This window comes from Lindgomyces ingoldianus, assembly GCF_010093535.1.
Source record: "Lindgomyces ingoldianus strain ATCC 200398 unplaced genomic scaffold BDR25scaffold_32, whole genome shotgun sequence".
Classification (NCBI taxonomy): Eukaryota; Fungi; Ascomycota; class Dothideomycetes; order Pleosporales; family Lindgomycetaceae; genus Lindgomyces; species Lindgomyces ingoldianus.
This window is the reverse complement of record NW_022985193.1, coordinates 81,007-102,892: the sequence shown is the minus strand read 5'-3', so window position 1 is coordinate 102,892 and position 21,886 is coordinate 81,007. Positions and strand designations below refer to the sequence as shown.

Sequence of the window (21,886 nt, the reverse complement as noted above, 5' to 3'; positions counted from 1 at the left end):
ATAGCATCTAGGATAATAACATGTACAAGTTTAGCAAGATAAAGTTTATAATTAGCTAGATATCTCTTAACTATACTTACGCTTAAAACTTTACTTTAAGCTCTAAATAACACTTTACAAACATACTAGGCTAGTTTATGCGAACATAGCCTAGATTACGCTTAGCGCGCAAAGAATTAGCTATATTAGCTATAAATGCTATCTAAGGGGAAATTCCTCGCGCATATAGCTTAAGTATAGTCTTAACAATTACCTACTCCTTTTTATTACCTAGCCTTTGTAATTTAGCTGTAGAATTAGCTTGTAAAGGTTGTCTAGCGCTGTAGTTATTTATTGTCTTTTATAGGACTCTACACATAGCTATAGCACATTTCTTTAAGAGTTTTATGTCTTATTTAAAAGCTTAGAGCGTAAGCTGTATCTAACATTCTTTTAGCGCGTTTAAGTAGTGTTGTGGGGAATGCATTAGTGTAGGAAGAGTGGTTTAGTGGGGTCTTGGCAAAAGTAAGCGACTTAGGTGTGTGAGCAACTCGCCTATGAAGTACGTTATAATAAGTTTTTTATATAATAATAAGGTTTTAGTTACGTATATAATTGTATATATTTTAAAAAATATCTAATATTTTAAAGTATTATTATATAGTAAATAGCTTTTATATTAATATAATTCCTACATAAATACTTTTACATACATATAATAAAAGTATTAAAAAGTAAATATCTATATTTTATATTATTAATACCTATTTTATTTAAATATAAAGCTTTTTAAGTAAAAAATTTATATATTATATATTATACAATTAAAGCTATTATATAAAAAATTTTCACTATATTTTAGCTTAATATATATATAATTCCTTATATTTAAAATTTCATGCTTATAGCTGTAGTAGTTATGAAAATGAGGGGAGTAGTTGTGTGTGGTGGGGTGTGCGTCAGGTGGGGCCGAGCGTCAGCTGATAAAATACGGTATGGGAGTGCGTGGAGACTCAATGACCTAGGAATTCCATTAACACCTATAGGCCTTGTACAAAGGATATTAGAAAACTACTAAGCTAGCTACAGGGGAGAGGTACAACTAAATACATAGTGTAACGATTCTCATGAATCGTTCCATCTCGGGTCGCCCGGAACCTATCCGAAGGGTCCCCGTATCGGCTCCGACCCTGACTCGACCTGGCCCCGACTCTGCCCTGCCCCCTGCTGTACCCCTATTCCTTCATGTATTTAGTCGCACCTCGCCCCTGTAGCTAGCTTAGTAGTTTTCTAATATCCCTTTATACAAGGCCTATAGGTGTTAATGGCATTCCTAGGTTCTAAGTCCCCACGCACTTCTATATGCCTCTAAGTAGATTCCTACTGCATTTAGACCTATTGTCTTGCCTGTGCTGTTACATTATATTAGAAAACTTACTTTTACTAGTAATAGCTTTATTAATAATATTACACTAATTATTTATTTAACTACATCTAAGCCTAAGACGCGCCTAATTTAGTTTAGGTTATAATACTTACACACTATTATATTAAACTATTTAGTTTATAAATAGAATTCTAGAGACTTTTTATTAACTAAAGCCTTTAAGTTTAGAAATTTCTATCCTCTATAATTAAAATTGCTTTAAGAAAAGTTATAAAAAGTGTGCTAAGGTAAAAACTTAAAGACTACTAATAACTTATTAAAATTAAAAGTAACTGCTAATGTCTAACTAACTACTCTCTAATTCTAGAATTAAAATACACTTTAGCTAAGGCAAGCCTCTTAGAGTTAATTAATAATTTATGTTAATAGCTAAACCTGCTTCTACAGCACTGTTACAACCTGTAATTAGACTGTAAGCAACTAGTTAGCAGCGCCCTATAGTTTAAACAATTAAGAATAGAAAGTCTTTAACTTCTTGCCTAACAAATTACGTAATTTAACAGATAAGGAATAGACTAAGCTATTAGACTAATGCGTAGCAGAGTGTGTTGTCTAATAAGCGCAGGATGTTTAAGCGCAGATAAGCGCTAGTGCGCGCAACAGAAGGCTGCTACACTAAGCAATTATTAGCGCTTAACAACGCGCAACTCTATGTATATAGTTTAAGATTCTAACTTTACTTAAAAGCTATAATTAATAGTTAGTTTATTTTTTATATAGACTAAGTAGCATTACTACTTTTAAATAAAAGTAATCTAATTATATATCTTACACTATATATACTTTCTTTCTTATTCTACTTAAGAAACTGTTTAACCTAAGCGCCTTATACTGCTATTATAGGGTAAACTATAGTTAGCTGCCTCTTCTTACTTTAGTAACTACGCCTTAACAGACTATACACCTGCTTAAGGTTAAGTTCTCTTCTCTCTACCCTTCTAACTTTCTTTTATAGGCCTAGAGTTCTTTAGACACTATTTCTTTAAAGTTAAAACTATAACATTAATTACCTTCTTTAATAAAGTATAAATCTTTATATTACCTCTACTTACTAGAGAATAATTAGCGCCTTACTAGTAAGCACTAGCTAGATTCTAACTTTAAATAAAAAAGCGCTAACTAAGCAGCTAAACAACATAAAAAATAAGATTGCTAAACTAAAGTAACTATTAGCCTAGTTAGTAAACTATAGACTAGTAATAGTAAATGCTTAGATCTAAAACCTCTAACTTAAAGTATTAAACTTAAGAAATGCAGCCTAGAAAAAGCTAAGTGTAAATTCTAAAAAGACATTAAAACTTACACTTTTTAAAGCCTTTACTAAAAGTGTAAAGAATCTTAAGCTATTTTTTACATAATACTACCTTTATATGTAATATAATAAGAGTGCCTTTTAAACTTATAAAGAAATAATTTCCTAAATAGAACTTTACTTAGAAGGCTCTTTAGTAATATAGTTTTAACTTTATGCTAATAGCTAAATAGATTTTAAAACTAATAAAGAAACTTTTTTTTTAGAAATAAATTTTTTTTTTAGTAGCATTAACTCTTTTAAAGAAGCCTTAACTGCTATTTATAAATTAGTTAATTAAAAAAAAAAACAGCAGTTAATAAGATAAACTGTAAGAGGTATCGAGCAGGAAACACAGGTTACAGAGAGGGAATGCAGGATAGGGGGGGTAACGAGAGTAAACCTTAGGGTCGGAGGCAGAGGTACAGAGGCCGAGGAGCCTATATACCCCGTGCCAAGCCTAGGGTACTCAGGGGTTAGATAGCTGTAACATAACCGTGACATAAACACTCTAAAATAAATAAAAAGAATAGTCTAACACTACATAGCTTGCTTCTACAAATAACTAGCTATTAGCAGATAAACAGACTAACAAGCTATAAGTAGAATGTTCTATAATTAGCTAAATACTTTAGTTAAGAATAAATTTATATATAATAAAAAACTAAAAACTCTAAAGAAATTTATTAACTAAGTAATAACCTATAACAAGAGACATATAAAATGTTAAAAAGAAAAAAAAATAGGCATAATAATATAGAAGTCTATGTAGACACCTAAAAAGAAGAAAGCTTTTTAATACAATAAAGAACTAATAGACCTTAGTTATGCAAAACATATATATAGTACTTTTAAAAAAAAAGCAAGAGTTCTTCTAAAAGTAACAGACTACCTCTAAGTAAAGAATAAAAGAAATAGCTTAAGAAAAAAGCCTATCTAAACTACAAAAAAGTAAGCTACTTCTACTAAAAATGTCTAGACTTTAGAAACCTAAAGAATAAAGATAAAGAACTAGCTATAAAAGCTATGCGTGCTAAATAAGAGCTAATGTTAAAAGAAATTTATAATAAACTTAATAAACAACTCTACTAGAGATGTAAAGCTAACTATAAACTACTAAACTATTCTAGGAATTACTAGAAGGTAAAAGTTTAGGATATGTCACGGTCGGCATGCTCAAGCTACAAGCAAGAGGTGGTGTAACTCAACTAGATTAAACTAAGGAGCAGAGGAGCTGCTCTGCGAGTTTAAATATACATGTGTGCCCCCTGCCAAGGCGCTACTCGTAGCACTAGCGTGCTACTCGTTGCGCAAGCGAGGGAGCTGATGCCGCAGAGCATGTGAGGCGGTACACGCTGTCACAGGATAACTAAGAAGTTCTCTAAGTAATTAAATAAGCTGCTGTTTTTAAAGAATAGTGTAACTTAACATAAGTAGTAAACTACATTAAAAACATAAAATAAAAAGAGAACTAATTCTCTTTAGAATAACTAATAATAGGTATACTTATAAAAAAGCTAGCTTGCTAATTTTATTACAGTAAATATTAGAAATGTAAAGAAGCCTATAATTACAACTATTATAAGAAAGAATACTATAAGGTCTACATTAATAATAATATAAACATATATAAAGTTATCTTAAACATTACTAAAATACATTATAGTATCTTAAACAAAACTAAGAGATAAAAGTTCTTTAAAAAAAATTCTTAGAAATAAAAAAGGCCTTAAATAGTTGTTAGATTAAAGCACTGTTTCTAGGCTTCCTAAGATGAATGATGGGTTTAGATATGATGTATGGGATGATGATTGATTGTATTGATTTATCGATTCTTTTTCTGCTCTACTCGTGTTGCTCGGCTTTTTGTTTTGCCGATCCGAGTCCCTCGCGCACTTGCCCTATGCGCGACCAGCTTGCAAAATGCTGCAACATGCTGCAAAATGCTGCAAAATGCTGCAAAATGCTGCAAAATGCTGCAAAATGCTGCAATTTGCTGCAACATGCAGCAATTTGCAGCAACATACTGTTCGAGCTTATTGCTTGTACTATGTAGCAGCTTTCGTCAAGCGTTCCTTGTGAGAGGTATCGAGCAGGAAACACAGGTCACAGAGAGGGAATGCAGGATAGGGGGTAACGAGAGTAAACCTTAGAGTCGGAGGCAGAGGTACGGAGGCCGAGGAGCCTATATACCCCGTGCCAAGCCCTTAGGGTACTCAGGGGTTGGATAACTGTAACATAACCGTGACATTCCTCCTGTCTTGACAGTAGGTGCGCATATCTGACAATAGTAAAGCATGTTACTTTATACTTTATAACTCTACTATAAAAGATCTAGGACGCTGCCTCTAGCACTTATAATAACTAAGAAAGAACTTAAATTATAATAAATTAACTAGTACTGCATTTTATATAGAAGTAAATAATATAAAGAATCTAAATGTAGATATAAAACACATTCTCTGCAAATTATTAAGATAAAAGAATACTCTAGATAGACCTAAGTACTGTAAGGCCGGATGTCCCAGAACGGGCCAGTATGGCCTCACCTGACCTGTTTGGAGGTCGTATGACCTGTGCTTCGTATATAAGCATGAATCCTGACAAGCGAAGCTTGGCAGCGATTCGTCTCTCTTACAATACACTCCTATCTTTCTCCGAAAGCTTGCTCTCAGTGCTATCTGTGCTACTTACCATCCCATCTTTACATTCGAATCGCTGCCAAGCTTCGCTCTCGGTGCTATCCGTGCTACTTACCATCCCATCTTTACATTCGAATCGCTGCCAAGCTTCGCTCTCAGTGCTATCCGTGCTACTTACCATCCCATCTTTACAAGTACAGCTAGTACTAGTCTACATAAACTTAAAAGAATGCCGAACAAAGTAGTACCTATGCACTAATTAATATTATGTATAACATTAGCCTATAAAGTATTAAGCAGGATAGTGGCTATAATTAGTAAAAGAAAACCCTATAGAAAATAACACCTTAAAAGAAACAGCAACCTAATGTAAAATGCTAAGCTGCTTATATTATAGCACAAGACTAAGCTATAAACAAGAAGCATAGACTAACTGTAAGGAATATAAAAGCTGCACTTTTTACTACTTTTAGTAAAAGGCATATTGTTAGTTAACCTAGGTTTAATCAAACAAACGTCCGCCTAAGAGGCGTACTAAGAGGTAAGTAGGCAAAGATCTTCTTGTTATTAACTACTGCCCTCTCTTTTTATATAAAGAAAAAGGGTTCTTAAGTACACATAGCCTCTAACGCACAGGCTAGATAGCTAATGTTTTAGGCAACTTAATTTAGCTATACAGGTGTACAGACGCAGCTGTACTTATGTATAAACACTAGTAACTTTTTACTTTTATAAAGTTACTTACTTATTTATATGTTAATTTTACTTTTTTTTATTACTTTTTTACTTTCTTTTTTAACGCTAACCTTTAGTGCTTTTTTTATTTATAATATCTCTTAGCTTTTTAGCTTATGTATAATTTAACTTACTTTTAAGATAGTGCTTATGCTTAGCTAAAGTAAAAAAAAGTTTTTACTTAACTATATAAGAAAAAGTATTAAAATTATATATTATTTATCTTTTAAAGTTATTCTACTTTTATAGTGTATACCTTTCTTTTAGCAGCTTACACATGTCTAAGAAGATGTACACTATATATAAAGCTTATTATTTTAGTAAAGAAGAGTCTATATTTATTTTATTATATAGAAGATCTAAATCTACTTTTTTATGTAGAATTGTTTTAGACACACATATAACCTCTAATAACTTTTTATATAAGGTGTACAAAGACACTATAGCTTAGAAAAAAGTGTAAGTTAATTACTTTCTATGCAAGCAATTAATCTCTAGGGGGGTAAAAGAGAAAGAGAAGGTGTTAGTTAGTTGCCTTCTGTGCAAGCAATTAATCTCTAGAAGGGAAAAAAAAAGAAAGAAGGTGTTAGTTAGTTGCCTTCTATGCAAGCAATTAATCTCTAGAGAGGGAAAAAAAGAAAGTGTTAGTTAGTTATTGCCTCTTATGCAGGCAATTAATTAAAGAGGGGGTGTTAATAAAGTAGGCTGCTAATAAGAAGCCTCCTCTACATAGCTACACACACAGTAGGTTTCTAATTATGCAGCCTGTATTATCTCCTCTGCGTAGCTACGCACGCAGTAGGTAAGTAGTTACATAGCCTATATTAATAAGAAGCTCTAGAGCGCATAAAGGCTTAGTAGTAAGCCCTCTCTATGTAGCTATGCACGCAGTAAGTTGCTAATCTTGTCTTTATGTAATTAGTTAATTTAGGGGCGCGCATAAGGCTTATTTACGCCCTCTCTGTGTAGCTACGCACGCAGTAGGTGTAAGCGTCTAAGCCCTCTCTGCGTAGCTACGCACGCAGTAGGAGTAAGCTTCTTATATAGTAGCAGTTTTATTAATTCTTATAAATCTGTCTATTAAGAACAATATCCTCTGTGTAGCTACGCACACAGTAAATAGTTTATTAATAGACTAATTAGTGTTAGTTAACTTAGGTTTAATTAAACAAACATACGCCTAAGAGGCGTACTAAAAGGTAAGTAAGTAAAAAAAATTTATTATTAACTACTACCCTCTTTTTTTATATAAAGAAAGAGGGTTCTTAAGTACACATAGCCCCTAACGCATAGGCTAGATAGCTAACGTTTCAGGCAACCTAATTTAGCTGTACGCGTGTACAGACGCAGTTGTACTTACGTACAGACACATATAGATAAAATAACTAGCTTCCCTAACATTATTAAATTAAGAATAGAGATTGCCTACTAGACAACTACATAATCTAAGAACATTAGCAGTATAGGATCTAAACAGACTAGATAGACAAACATAAAAAAAACATAGAAAATGTTAAGCTAAATAATACCTTTAACTATAAAGAAATCTTTTATAACACTAAAGTTCTAGTAGTAGTAAAATAAGGAATTTGTAAAAGCCTTACTATAAAATTTACTTTTAATAAAAGAAAAGAAGTAGCGCTAATAGACAGCAGATGCACATTTACTACTATTAACTCTAACTAAGTAGACTAATAAGACATACTATACTAAGTAAAGAAAAACCTCTTTAAAGTCTTTTTTAGTAGACGCCTTATTAATTAAATTTAGGAATAGCTATATATAATTAGAAATAGTTAAGCTAGAGCTATAAATAAAAAACACTTTTAAATAAAAATCTCTAAGTATCTTACTCTTTAGTAAAAAATATTAAGTAATACTTAAATATAACTTACTTAATAAATTTTTTTAAAGTCTTTAGTTTTTTATTATGTATAAATTTATTTTTAACTATGTTATTTAGTCTATTATAGAATATTCTACTTATAGCTTTTTAGTCTATCTATCTGCAGATAGCTAGTTGTTTGCAGAAGTAAGCTATGTAGTGTTAAATTATTCTTTTTTTTATTATAAAAAGTTTATTTTATTAACTACTATTTCTTTTTAATTTACTAGTTTATAAATAGTAGTTAACGTACCTAACAGGTTAGCTGGCCACACGGGTTAGCCAGCCACTTTTGCTAAGCCTCTACTAAAACCACTCTATTCTCTTACAAAACAGGCTACTTTAGCCCTATATAAAGTAATATAACATAAGATATTATTTAAAGTCTACTTTTACTACTTACTTATATATATGTAAGTTATGCCTAGTCTAATTACACTGTCTATATTACCTTTAACTTAGCTTACCTTCTTTAGCGCGCACCTGTGTCTTTAGCTTTTTCTTATTACTACGCACTTTAAACTCCTTTAAAGTAGTTAGATAAGCTTTATTCTTAACTATTAAAGTTTTTTTTGCCTAAATTTACTTTCTTTTATGTAATTTATATTATGTAGTAGCCTTATTTACTGCTTAAAGCTCTATAATCTTATAGCCTACCTTGTTATATTAATGCTCTAGATAACTATTATCTACTCTTTATTACTTTACTATATTACCTTTAGCTATTTTTATCTCTTTAAAGCTATAATAACTACTCTAGTTAATATCTAGCTTATTATAAAGCCTAACTTGTTAAAGTTATACCTGTCTTTATTTTAAATACTATACTTAGCTTTTATATTAGCTACTAGGCAAAACTAGCCTTAGATAACTTCTAGATCTTTATAAAGCACTTTTTTATAATTATACTTAACGTACCTAACAGGTTGGCCGGCCACACAGGTTGGCCGGCCACTTTTGCCAAGCCTCTACTAAACTCTACTTATCTACATAATGCCTTAACAACAACACTAGATTAAATCTTTTAAAGAACGTTAGATACAGCTTGCTCTTTAGGCTTTTAAATAAAACTTAAAACTCTCCTTATAACACACTACAGCTATCTATAATGTCTCTTACACAACACTAAGCAATTAACGCGCTAGACAGCCTTTACAAGTAGAATGCTAGCCTAAATTAAAGAATCTAACTAAGCTTAAAAAAAAAGTAGTTGTTAAGTATATACTTAAGCTTATTACACACAGATTTCCTCTTAGGCTTGCAGCTGTAGCTAATATAGCTAATTCCTTGCCTACAGAGCATAATCTAGGCTAGGTTAGCTTAAACTAGACTAGTATGTAGGTTAAGCACTGCTCTAAGTTTATAATAAAGTTTAATTATAAGTATAATTATAAAAGAGCGCTTTATAAGAATCTAAAGGTTATCTAGGGCTAGTTTTACCTAGTAGCTAACATAAAAGCTAAGTACAGTATCTAGAATAAAAATAAGTATAACTTTAATAAGTTAGGCTTTATAATAAGCTAGATATTAACTAGAGTAGTTATTACAGCTTTAAAGAAATAAAAACAGCTAAAGGCAATATAGTAAAGTAATAAAAAGTAGATAATAGTTATCTAGGGCATTAATATAATAAAGTAGGCTATAAAATTACAGAGCTTTAAGCAGTAAATAAAGCTGCTATGCAATATAAATTACATAAAAGAAAGTAAATTTAGGCAAAAAAAACCTTAATAGTTAAGAATAAAGCTTATCTAACTACTCTAAAAGAGTTTAAAGCGCATAGTAATAAGAAGAAGCTAAAGACACAAGTGCGCGCTAAAGAAGGTAAGCTAAGTTAAAGGTAATATAAGTAGTGTAATTAAACTAGGCATAACTTACGTACATGTAAGTAAGTAGTAGAAGTAGACTCTAAATAATATCTTATGTTGTATTACTTTATATAGGGCTAAAGTAGGCTGTTTTGCGAGAGAATAGAGTAGTTTTAGTAGGGGCTTGGCAAAAGTGGCTGGCCAACCTGTGTGGCCGGCCAACCTGTTAGGTACGTTATAATTAAACTTTATTATAAACTTAAAGCAGTGCTTAACCTACATACTAGGCTAGTTTAAGCTAACCTAGCCTAGATTACGCTCTGTAGGCAAGGAATTAGCTATATTAGCTACAGCTGCAAGCCTAAAGGGAAATCTATGTGTAATAAGCTTAAGTATGTACTTAACAACTACCTTTTTTTTAAGCTTAGTTAGATTCTTTAATTTAGGCTAGCATTTTACTTGTAAAGGCTGTCTAGCGCGTTAATTACTTAGTGTTGTGTAAAAGACATTATAGATAGCTGCAGCGCGTTATAAGAAGAGTTTTAAGTCTTATTTAAAAGCCTAAAGAGTAAGCTGTATCTAACGTTCTTTAGAAGATTTAATTTAGTGTTGTTGTTAAGGCATTATGTAGATAGGTAGAGTTTAGTAGAGGCTTAGCAAAAGTAGCCGGCTAACCTGTGTGGCCGGCTAACCTGTTAGGTACGTTAAGGCTTTTTTAAAAAGTTAATACTACTAAAGATTTTTTTATGTCTATTAAAAGAGTTTTTTATTAGACTTAAAATTTATTTAGCTATTTATGTAAGGTTAAAACTAAATAGTAAAAAAGCTTTTTAAGTAAAGTTTTATCTAAGAAATTTTTTTTAATTAGTTTAAAAAGCACCTTTATTATACTACATATAAAGGTAGCATTATATAAAAAAAGGTGTAAGGTCCTTTACACTTCTAGTAAAAGGCTTAAGAAGTGCTAGTTTTAGAGTTTTCTTAAAGTCTACCCTTAGTTTTTTTTAGGCTATATTTCTAAGATTTAATACTTTAAGTTAAAAGGCTTAGATCTAAGAATTTATTATTAGCTATTAATTTATTAATTATGCTAGCATTTGCTTTAGTTTACCTAATTTATCTTTTATATTATTTAGCTATTAATTTATTTCTTTTTTATTTAGAGTTAGAACTTAGCTTGTGCTAGTAAAAAAGGCGCTAGTTATTTTTAAGTTAGTTAAAGTATTATAAAAATTTATACTTTATTAAAAAGTAGTAATTAATATTATAATCTTTACTTTAAAGAAATGGTGTCTAAAGGACTTAAAGCCTAAAAGTGTAACGGCACAAGCAAGACAATGGGTCCGAATGCGGTGGGAATCCACTCAGAGGCATATGGGAGTGCGTGGGGACTTAGAACCTGGGAATTTCCATTAACACCTATAGGTCTTGTACAAAGGATATCAGAAAACTACCAAGCTAGCTACAGGGGCGAGGTGCGACTAAATACATGGAGGAATAGGGGTACAGCAGGGGCAGGGCAGAGTCGGGGCCAGGTCGAGTCAGGGTCGAGCCAGAGTCGAGCCAGGGTTGGAGCCGATACGGGGACCCTTCGGATAGGTTCCGGGCGACCCGAGATGGAACGATTCATGAGAATTGTTACAAAAAGAAAGTTAGGTGTTTAGAGAGAGAGAGAACTTAGGCGTAGACAGGTGTACAGTCTGTTAGGGCGTAGTTGCTAGAGCTAAGAGGTGCAGCTAACTATAGTTTACTCTTTAACAGCAGTATAAGGTGCTTAGGTTAAACAGTTCTAGGGTAGGAATAAGATAAGAGGTATATATAGTGTAAAATATACTATTAGTATTACTTTTTATTAAAAAGTAGTAATGCTACTTAGTCTATATAATAATAAACTAAACTTTAATTATAACTTTTAAAGGTAGTTAGGATCTTAAACTATATACATAAGTTTGCGCGCTTTACGCGTTGTGCGTGTAACGATTCTCGTTCCATCTCGGGTCGCCCGGAACCCATCCGAAGGGTCCCCGTATCAGCTCCGACCCTGGCTCGACCCTGACTCGACCTGGCCCCGACTCTGCCCTGCCCCCTGCTGTTACCCCTATTCCCTCATGTATTTAGTCGCACCTCGCCCCGTAGCTAGCTCGGTAGTTTTCTGATATCCTACGTACAAGGCCTATAGGTGTCATTGGTATTCCCAGGTCTCTGAGTCCCCACGCACTCCCATATGCCTCTGAGTGGATTCATACCGCATTCGGACCCATTGTCTTGCCTGCGCCGTTACAGTGCGCGCTTGTTAGGTTGCTGTTCTAACAGCGCGCATAGCATGCAAACATCTCCTGCTTATTAGATAATGCATTCAACTGTGCATCAGTCTAATAGTTCTGTCTATTCCTTGTCCGTCAGGTCACGTGACTTGTCGGGCGGGAAAACAGAGAGACTCCATCCTTGTTCGTTCAAACAGTGGGGCATTGGAGGTTGATAGCTTACGGCCCAATCGTGGGTTGTAACAGTAGTTTTCTAGTATCCTTTATACAAGGCCTATAGGTGTTAATAGAAATTCCTAGGTTCTAAGTCCCCACGCACTCCCATATGCCTCTGAGTGGATTCCCACCGCATTCGGACCCATTGTCTTGCCTGTGCTGTTACATTAGTGTAGGAAGGGTAGTTTAGTATGGTATTGTAAGGCCAGGATGGCGCTTACGTGTAAGGCCGAGATGGTGCTTACGTGCGACGGGTATATATACTATTCTGTACGCAATAATTAACTGTTGGTTGATTATTCGCACCTTTTTGGTTGTATTGGCGTAGTGGTACAGAGCTCCGTCCTTACAGGTATTAGCAAAAGTAAGCAACTCAGGTGTGTGAGTAACTCGCCTGTGGGGTATGTTAAACTAAATTTCTTTAGATACTTTAAGTAGATTAGCTCTTAGCAGCCTCTAATTAGCTCTAGAGTTTCTAGAAGTTTGTGCTTGCTTTCTATTAGCTTAGAAGTTTTTAGAAGATGCTTTAACCACAAGCTATCACGCTAAGCCTAATCAGAGCTCCGCCACAAGGTCAATATGCCTAGCGCGTCGGATTGATTAGATAAGACCCCACACCCATTTCCAGCAACGCACAAGCGAGTAGAGTTGACTTTTGGGCTTTGCAAAAAGTCCGAGCAATAGCAATAGCATACCGAGCAATATCATCACATCTCCCCTCTCCAATCCCGCTGGCATGTACGAAGACTCGTGGTACAATGCCTTCGTCCCGCGGGCCCACAAGCCCGTCGAGAAGCCCAAACACCGTCGCCGCGAGTCTCTGCTCAAGCAGCCCAACGTAAGCCACTCGTCCGCTCCATGGGCATGTCCGCATTTATTGATCGTGTGTCCTGCAGGAGAGCCAGGCTGACGTCGAGCGCGTAGAAGGCACCGTCGAGACTATAGAAGAGATCGCGGAGAATGACAATGCCCCCCCGCAGGCCACCGTGGCTAGACGGGCGAAGTCCTACAGCGACTTTTACGATGTCGTGAGGGCGCATATAAAGAAGGAGAGGGGCCTGGGGAGGAAGAAGTCACAGGAGAGTATCAGCAACGAGCTGCAATTTGCCGAGTGGTATAGCGGCATCCGCGATGAGCTGCTCGAAGCCAGCCATGCGGAATACATGCACGAACTGGACCAGCTCCACCTGACGCGAACACACCTCGATACCATAATATCAGACACTTCCGAAACCCTCGACATCCTCTCCTCTCTCTCCGAGTCCTTCAAGGCAGTTGAGACGCAGACCACCGCGTTTCAGATACAGTGCGAGGGCTTAATTGAAGACCAGAAGTGCATCACGAAGCTTGCAGACGACATAGAGGAGAATCTCCGTTACTACCTCTATCTAGAACCCATCACCAAGAGACTCAATGCGCCCGGGGCTGGCAACCACGTCCGAGGGGAGCAATTTACGGAGATGCTATCGAATCTGGACGGCTGTCTAGAGTATATGCAGGCGCACCCAAACCACCGCGAGTCAAGTACATATCGTTCACGATACCGGCTCCTCCTCACCCGCGCTCTCACCCTCATCCGAGTCCACTTCACGAACGCCCTGCGAGAAATAGCTGCCGATGTCTCCAAGCGAATATCGGATCGTCAGTTGAACGACACTACTATGTCTGCGCTCCTGTACGCTAAGTTTCGCGTCGGTGCCCCAGAGCTCAAGCGAATCGGCCTCGAGATACAAAAACGTGCGGTGCTGCCGGCAAACGCAGAGCCCGGCGCCGAAGCCGAGTATCAGAGCTTGATGAACGAGCTGTATCAGAGCTACTCCGCTACCCGCGGTCGCCTTATCTTGCCCATAGTTACCAAAAAGATAGGAGAGATTGCACAGGCGCCGAGCTCTGCTAAGGATCTTGTTGCCTTTGCTCGAAGTAGTATTAGCTATATTCGTGGCATATGTTTTGACGAGTACGATCTCTGGGGCGAGTGGTTCGAGGGCGAGGGAGGCCTGTATGATTTCCTAGAATCTATGTGTGAACCCCTTTACGATCATCTGCGGCCAAGGACCATTCACGAGACTCAGATCCTCAAACTATGCGAGTTATGTACCTTGATCCAAACTCGGTACATGGAAGAGGAGGAAGAGGACGCATCTCCGATCGAAACAAATAAACTCGACTTCACCGTTCTCGTTCACCCGGCCCTCGAGGATGCCCAGACCCGTCTCGTGTTTCTCTCCTTGGCTATCCTCCACGACAACATTGAGCGCTATAAGCCGAAGCCAGAAGACCTAGACTACCCAGCCAAGAATAAGAAACAGCCATCATCTGCTTCCAAGTCTAGCCAACCAGCACTATCGGGGAAGAAGACCTCCAATGCAACCGTACCACAGACGCCAGTAATGCCAAAAACACCCATGGTAGTCGAAGAAGATGATCCCGACTCGCGTTGGAATTTCAACACCGAGGCTGCGTTCAAAGACTGGTATCCAACTCTACGTAAGGCGATCTGGCTTCTCAGTAAGATCTACCGGCTCGTACACGTGAGTAGCTTCTTCCACACACACGCGCACACCACACATACTCCCCTTCCATTTACAAAATATTAACTCTTCTCCAGTCTTCAGTCTTCGACGACCTCGCCCACCGAATCGTCCACAGCACCACGACCTCCCTCATAACTGCCTCAACCCAGCTCTCCAAATCCGCGTCCCCAACAGACGCCTCCCTCTTTCTAATCTCACACCTCCTCCTCCTCAAACAACAAATTGTCGCATTCGACATCGAATTCGTCACACCGGAAACCGACCTCCAGTACGATTTCACCAGCATCACAAACACATTCTGGGAACTGCGCAGCCGGGGTGGGCTCTTCAACCCCCGCAACCTTGTCGGTCTTCTCATACCCAAAGTCGTCGAGAACATGCTCGATGCCAAGGCGGAAGTGGATGCGCGGCTGCGCGGTGCTATTACGGATTTCACTACGCAGTTTGTTAGCAGGATGGTAGCCGCAATCTCTACACCCCCAGACAAAGACATCAAGGGCGGGCCGAAAATGGCGCCTGGAGAACCCGCGGCACGGATAGGCAAGGTTAGGAAGGCGGTGGAAACAGAAACACCCTTCCTCCGAGCCAAACTCGAAGAATACATAGACGACCCACGCACGCGGGAAATGCTCGTTGCAGCAGTGATGGAGGCTATTGTGTCGGCGTACCAGGATTGGTTCGATACGGTATACACGCCGTCGATGGCAGTGAATGGGACGGGTAGGAGTGCAAAGGGGAAGGGGAGGGAAGATGACGTTTGGGATCCGGATATTTTCTCGGAGTGGTGTGCAGGGGTTTTCAACGTGGGGAGGCTAGGGCTTGGGATTATGGAGGAGCCTGATATGGAGATGGGTGATGAGAGTGATGCGGATAGTGTGGGGGGTGTGAGCGGGAGGAGTGGGACAACAAGGACGGGGACGACGGGAATTAGGATTAAGATGTGATGGGGAAAGGGAATGCAGTGCGACTGGAGAGGGTTTGATGATAATAGGTGGGGGAGGTCAAAATATCAAACGAAATGCTAAGGTATGTGTTATCAAAAGACACGTCCAAAACTGGTATAAATAGATGAGTGGGCCATTTGATCGCTCGCTGGTTAAGCAGCAAATCGACTATCTCATATTGACGATGATAAAATTTCAGAGTTGATCATACACATAACAGGTGCCCCACCCACAACGCCCAGTTTCTAAGCATGATGAATGCGACCAGGAGTATCAGTCTAGTTTTCTTTAGCTTAAATCAACTCCCCAAAATGTTGAATATGCCAGCCAGCCAGCCAGACAGGCCTTTGTTGAACGACGCCACCCCAGCCTCTCCGTAGAATTCTTAAACCCGAACGCCGTGAATACACGAGCCGTGTTGAACCCCAGCCACACTGAACAAAAAAGTACGAACTAGAAGCCAAAGACAAAACATGGAGGGGAAGGATTTTAGACCGGCAGAGGGAAGGTGCTAGCCCAAGCCGCAATCTCCTTCTTCAAGCTATTAATCTCGTCGACTCCGCCCGATGCGACCTTGGCTTTGAAGTCTTTCAGCTTGTTCGCTTCCTTTGGCAGCTCGCCCTGGATCTTCTTGCACAGTTTGATGCACGTGTCGATATATCCGGCGATCTTCTTGAAATCTTCCTCGCCCAGACCACGAGATGTCATGGCTGGCGCGCCGATCCGAATGCCCATAGGTGTCAACGCGGACTTGTCGCCGGGAGTCGTGTTCTTGTTGCAAGCGATATTAACTTGTTCAAGCACAGCTTCGACACGTGCGCCGTCGAGAGCGAGGGGCTTCAGGTCCATGAGGACCATGTGGTTGTCTGTGCCGTCGGTTACGAGCTTGTAGCCCAATTGTTTGAAGACGACTTCAAGGGTCTTTGCGTTCTTGATGACTTGCTCTTGATATGCTTTGAAGTCCGACGTCTGAGCCTGCTTGAGAGCAACGGCGAGCGCGGTGATGGTGTGGTTGTGGGGCCCGCCCTGGTGGCCAGGGAAGACGGAGAAATTGATAGGGCCTTCGAGGTCGTAGAGCGTCTCTTTTCCGGTTTTAGGGTCGGTCTTGCGTACTCCTTTGCGAAAGAAGATCATGGCGCCACGGGGTCCACGCAGTGATTTGTGAGTTGTCGTGGTTACGAGGTCGCAATATGGGAAGGGAGACTTGTTCACGCCGGCGGCGATGAGGCCGGAAATGTGCGCCATGTCCATCATCAGATAGCAGCCGACCTTGTCCGCGATCTCGCGCATGCGGGCGTAGTCGATCTCGCGACAGTAGGCGGAGGTTCCGGCGACGAGGACTTTCGGGCGGTACATGAGGGCATTTTGCTCGAGTTGGTCATAATCGATGAGCCCGGTGTCGAGGCTGACTCGGTAAGGAAAGGTCTCAAAGTAGGTAGAGACGGCTGAGATCCTGCACTTTTTAGCTTTCTACGGCCTTGCTGTTGCACACTCGGTAAGCTGACTTCTTCTGTGGTGTCTGATACCCGTGGCTTAAATGTCCACCATGCGGCAGATCCAAGCCCATTAACCTCTCATGTGGCCTCATAATGGCCTGGTATGTCTGGAGATTCGCTGGGCTACCGCTCAAGCACTGTACATTGACGCCCCACTTCTCAGGGTCAAGTCCGAAGGTCTGGAGTGCTCGCTTCTGACACAACAACTCCACAGCGTCAATGTTCTCGTTTCCGCCGTAGTATCGGGCACCGGGATATCCTTCTGAGTACTTGTTCGACATGGGCGAACCAAGCGCGTCGAAGACAGCGCGGGAGGTGACATTTTCGGAAGCAATGAGGAGGATGGATTCGCGTTGGCGCTGGACTTCTCTCTCCTAAAGAACAATAAGACGGTGAAGGCTGGGGAGTTTAAGGAAACTTACCATGATCTGAGCAACTTCAGGGTCAGTCTCCACCAAAGACTTCTCCATAAGCTATAATGAGTCAATATCTAGGGCTTTTTTCTTTGTGCTGCGGGGAACTGACGTCCTGGTGAGACTTGGGGAGGGCGTAGGAAGACATGTTGAGTCAATTAGCCAGATTCTAGTCTTCTATGAAGGATGGAACTGAGAAAGAAGAGAGTAGTGGGTGGGAAGATGATTTATAGCGGCAAAAGTTGGACTGGAAGAACTATCGGCGCGTGGTCTTAGATACTTTTTTCGTCCCGCACCTTTCAGTCCCGCACTAACCGTAAGCGGAATGGTCAGCCGTTGTTCTGGCCGTCATCGGACTACTTCGGGGGTCGGGCTCGGGCTCTCTCAGAACCAACTCACCGCCGGACTTCATTATTCATCAGTTCATGTGTCGCATCCTTCGTTACTCGGGGTGCAAATTGATGTGAGAGAGACACGCTTATCTTCTCATTACTTCCACCTTCCTCTACAGGACACAGTGCACGGTCTGTAAGCCGAACGTCACGCCTACAACTTCACCTTTTCACAAAAGCCTTTTTCCTGTCACCTAACATAGAACATGACAGGGTATTTAGGGACAGATATTCGCACCCTTCTAATGCTCTCTCCTTTCTTCAAGCAGGAGATTTACAGGTAGACTTTGCCCTCGTCACGCTCCACATAATGTGGTAACATCCTGTATTGAAAATGGCTTACTATTCTTCTTATCCAGTCCATTATATTCTTCATGCAATCCATTACTATCTTCAGCTAATATCAGATCATTCCATCAGTCTACCATAAAAGAAACCTAACAGCAGTTCATCTTTCCAGTTTGATAGATTGCCGAACGCGGCTCCCTGGCGGCTCCTAACCCTTTTCTTCTTCGGAAAAGTCGTCTTCACTGTCCTTGTCCTCGTATTGCTCATCCTTCTACCTATTCCAGCCGTTAGAGCTAAAGAAGCACGGCATTTACTTACTAGATCGGAATCTATATCACCACCCTTCCGCATTGCACTATCACCATCCTACAATCGTCAGTCTATGCTTCTAACAAACAAGGGGGAATTATTTCTGGAGATCGGCATTGAGTTTCCCCGTGATCTCCTTTGTCTTTCTTCTCCTTCGATTTTCTGAGCTGCGAGTTCTTCAAGCACTCTGGACATGAACGCCTCCTCAGAATCTGCAAACTTCGGTAAGACTTCTAGACTCTCATCTTCAGTGTATCTACTAGGCATTCTGGACTCCCTCTTGGGCTTATTAGGTATTTGCAAGATCTTAGATTGCTTCTGCAAGAGCTTCTCGATCATATATCGCTTCTCGCTCAGAATCAGAGGCAATGGCCGCGAGGTTCTTGAATGACTCGCGACACTGCTGCATCATGTCATCAGTTCGGACAGGGCAGCGGTGTTCCTCGTTTGTAGGGCCAGCCCTGGAGGTCTTCCGACCTGACACATCCATCTCCTTCTATGTAAGCATTGTTGAGAAGTATATACGTAGCCACATTAGTCGGTAAAGTTAGGATGAGAAGAGGGATGACGCAGGAAATGAAGGAAACAGTATGTACACTGACATCGAAGGATCTCTAACAATTAGGACAATTGTTAGGAGTTGAGACAACCCCGCTCCACGATCGTCAACCACGTTGCTAGCAATGAAGCGAACTAGGAACTTTGAAGTTGTCCACAGTAAATTGATATCACACCGTACGAAGCAAAGAATTGAGTGAGTTCAATATGTATATGTCAGTCTATCTGTCTAAGCAAACTATTTACAAGACAGTGTAGAATCGAAACTAATCTATAGTGGAATAACCTGCCGAGTGTTGCGATATTCTGGCAGTTGCCGGGTGAGCAATCTATGTCAAACGACTTCGGCACCTCGCCTGGCCCATCTAAGTAGATGGAAACTGGTCCTTCTCAGCAGCCGCACGACCTTCTCCATCATCACCCGAGATGTCCAACGAAATGACTACAACCTCAGCAGCCTCGCCCTAGCTCTTAGCTTTCCCTTTTCCCTTGTCCTTGCTGTAACCTTCGCCTTCTTCGGTATCGATTCTGTCCCTTTCTTGGGATCGGCTACCTTCCTCTTGATACCAGCTCCTCTGCTTTGAAAACGTTCGACTTCGCCTCGAATTGCCTTGATAGCCTTTTCAACCTTGCCCCGGCTGCTAGGATTGCGACCGGTTCTGCGGTTAGTGGTGACACGGACTAAATCGAGGATTTCGCTGGCCATTTCTCTAAAATCACCAACGGTCATGCCCTCAGTATCGACATCTTCATCACTATCGGATTCATTTTCTGGGTCGACTTCTGCTGCCTTTCCCTTTGCAGCGCTTGCCCTGAGGGCAGGCTTTGGCTTCAGAGTAGCTTTTGGCTTCTTAAGTGACTTCTTGAATAACGCTTCGGCTGGCTTCTTCTCAACCTTCTCGTTCCTTGACTTTGCGACCGGATGACCGACACCCCACCTCTAGACCTTGTTTACAGTGGTATTGCTGTAATTGGGAGGTCCCGTGGTCTTGCGTTTCGAGCCGATATCAATTCCGAGGAAAGTACGTCTACCTCTATTCCTCTCTATCGTCGTTGCTGTTGGTCGGCTAGGTCCTCCTAAATCAGCACCTTCCGCTTCGCCCCCACTATCTCCTCCCACCATAGCCTCAGGTTCACGGGCGTCGCCGTCTCCACCAGGAGCTTCTCTACCGTCGATGATTTCCGCCAGACCCACAACATCTGCTTCTTCGGGAAGTTTACTAGCAGGTGAAGACTCTTCTCCGACATGAAGCCCACCTAGTACGTCTTCGATCTCGTCTCCCGTAGCTTTTGCCTTTTATTTTCCTCTAGCTGCTGACATGCCTTCAAGTATGAGTTTGGGTTTAAATAAGAAAAGTAGCGGTTTAGAGTCAATTACCTTGAACAACGTACGCTCTTTTACCCACAATGTTGTCGGTTAAGCCTTACGGACTGTTTTTGGCTTCGCACATTCTCTCTAGACCTCAGACGGGGTTTAATATCTATCTAATAAAGAGAATCTACCTAGAGGATGTCTGGAGTAGCCTATGCATTTCTCGGGTTCGCACTGATGTACTCTAACCTGGAAGAAATGAAGATGATAGTTCATGTCACGGAATCTCCGGAAATCCGAGCTAATTGTAGTAAAACCACTCAGTTTTCTCGCGAAAATTCTCGCGAACATTCTCGCGTTCATCCTAACACGCCTTATTCTCGCCAGGTTGTCATCATTCACCTCATCTCGAATACCGACAACATTTCTTCGCCTCTCCTCAGTTAATCTTCTCCCCTGCTCTCCCCCTAACGCCTTCCTCTGCACATTTGATCCAGTAATTTGAGATCTCTCCGATTTGACCTAGAATGTATGTCAGCTTTTCCTGACGATAGATACCTCTTCCAGAGATGGTGATATCATCACACTCCCATCCATCTTGAAATCCCTCCGTGCACAATAAATCCACATACAGTGTCCATTCGACACTCTTAACTTCCCTCTAATTCAACCTACCGATTACCAAGCAGAACCCTCAAAGGCGTCCTCTCCGTTTTAAATACCCCCAGCGATACAGGCACGGATTGTGAGCTTTTGGCGGGTGCTCTACGCCGCACTTGGGTTGCAGTTTTATTCCAGGAAACGATAGTCGTGATCGTATTTCTCGTGATGTTTTAGAGCGAATAAGGAGACGCGAGATTCCCCCCTTGCTTTGCCAGTTTCTTCTGGCAATCTGCAGTCATGAGGCGAGGTGGTGTAGTTTTAATTCCTGCATCTTATGGGCCTAAATCGCCGTAGTATTAGTCTAAGTGAAGGGCTGGTCAAACACACATTCAAGGCGATGCTGGAGTTTTTTCATTCTCTTATTGTCACCCACATAATAGGCTTGCAATAAAAAATTAGTCCTAGGGAGGGAACCATAACCTGCCTGGCTGGCATATTTATTCTGGTGCAGTCGATCATGATACGAAAATCGCTTATGTTAGTCCTAGAGGCAGAGAAGGAAGCCGTTGGCCCTTGGTGCTGTAATTTTATTCCTAAGGGGAGAGGCAGCACTATTGCTCTTTTTAATCTTCTTTCCCAAGGTGGAAGTTGGGGAGTAAAGAAAATGCCCAGATCAACGGGGACCAAGGTCTTCATATATCCTAGCCGAAGGGCGAAAGCAGTGGTGAATCACGTAAGGTGTCTCTTCGACTCTTAGTAACGGCCTCTAC

The 21,886-nt window shown here is 40.2% G+C and overlaps 3 protein-coding genes across 3 annotated transcripts; 1 reads left to right on the top strand and 2 right to left on the bottom strand.

The window, feature by feature from the left end:
* Window positions 1-12,933: 12,933 nt before the first annotated feature.
* On the top strand, window positions 12,934-15,787 carry BDR25DRAFT_293006 (Sec34-domain-containing protein). The gene is made up of 3 exons (XM_033688689.1): window positions 12,934-13,105; window positions 13,164-14,798; window positions 14,876-15,787. The coding sequence occupies exons 1-3, from the start codon at window positions 13,004-13,006 to the stop codon at window positions 15,743-15,745; spliced, it is 2,607 nt and encodes an 868-aa protein (XP_033543514.1). The 5' UTR covers window positions 12,934-13,003; the 3' UTR covers window positions 15,746-15,787.
* A 63-nt stretch (window positions 15,788-15,850) lies between these two features.
* On the bottom strand, window positions 15,851-17,978 carry BDR25DRAFT_345285 (glycine hydroxymethyltransferase). The gene is made up of 4 exons (XM_033694036.1): window positions 17,767-17,978; window positions 17,664-17,714; window positions 17,251-17,615; window positions 15,851-17,198 (listed from the first exon to the last, which is right to left on the bottom strand). Exons 1-4 carry the CDS (start codon window positions 17,800-17,802, stop codon window positions 16,235-16,237), a joined length of 1,416 nt encoding a protein of 471 aa, XP_033543513.1. The 5' UTR covers window positions 17,803-17,978; the 3' UTR covers window positions 15,851-16,234.
* Window positions 17,979-19,643: 1,665 nt separating this feature from the next.
* On the bottom strand, window positions 19,644-21,110 carry BDR25DRAFT_317352 (uncharacterized protein; the record flags this gene model as incomplete). Its single annotated transcript, XM_033691670.1, has 4 exons — window positions 19,644-20,111; window positions 20,157-20,495; window positions 20,763-21,035; window positions 21,072-21,110. 4 exons carry the CDS (start codon window positions 21,108-21,110, stop codon window positions 19,644-19,646), a joined length of 1,119 nt encoding a protein of 372 aa, XP_033543512.1.
* Between the last annotated feature and the right edge of the window lie 776 nt (window positions 21,111-21,886).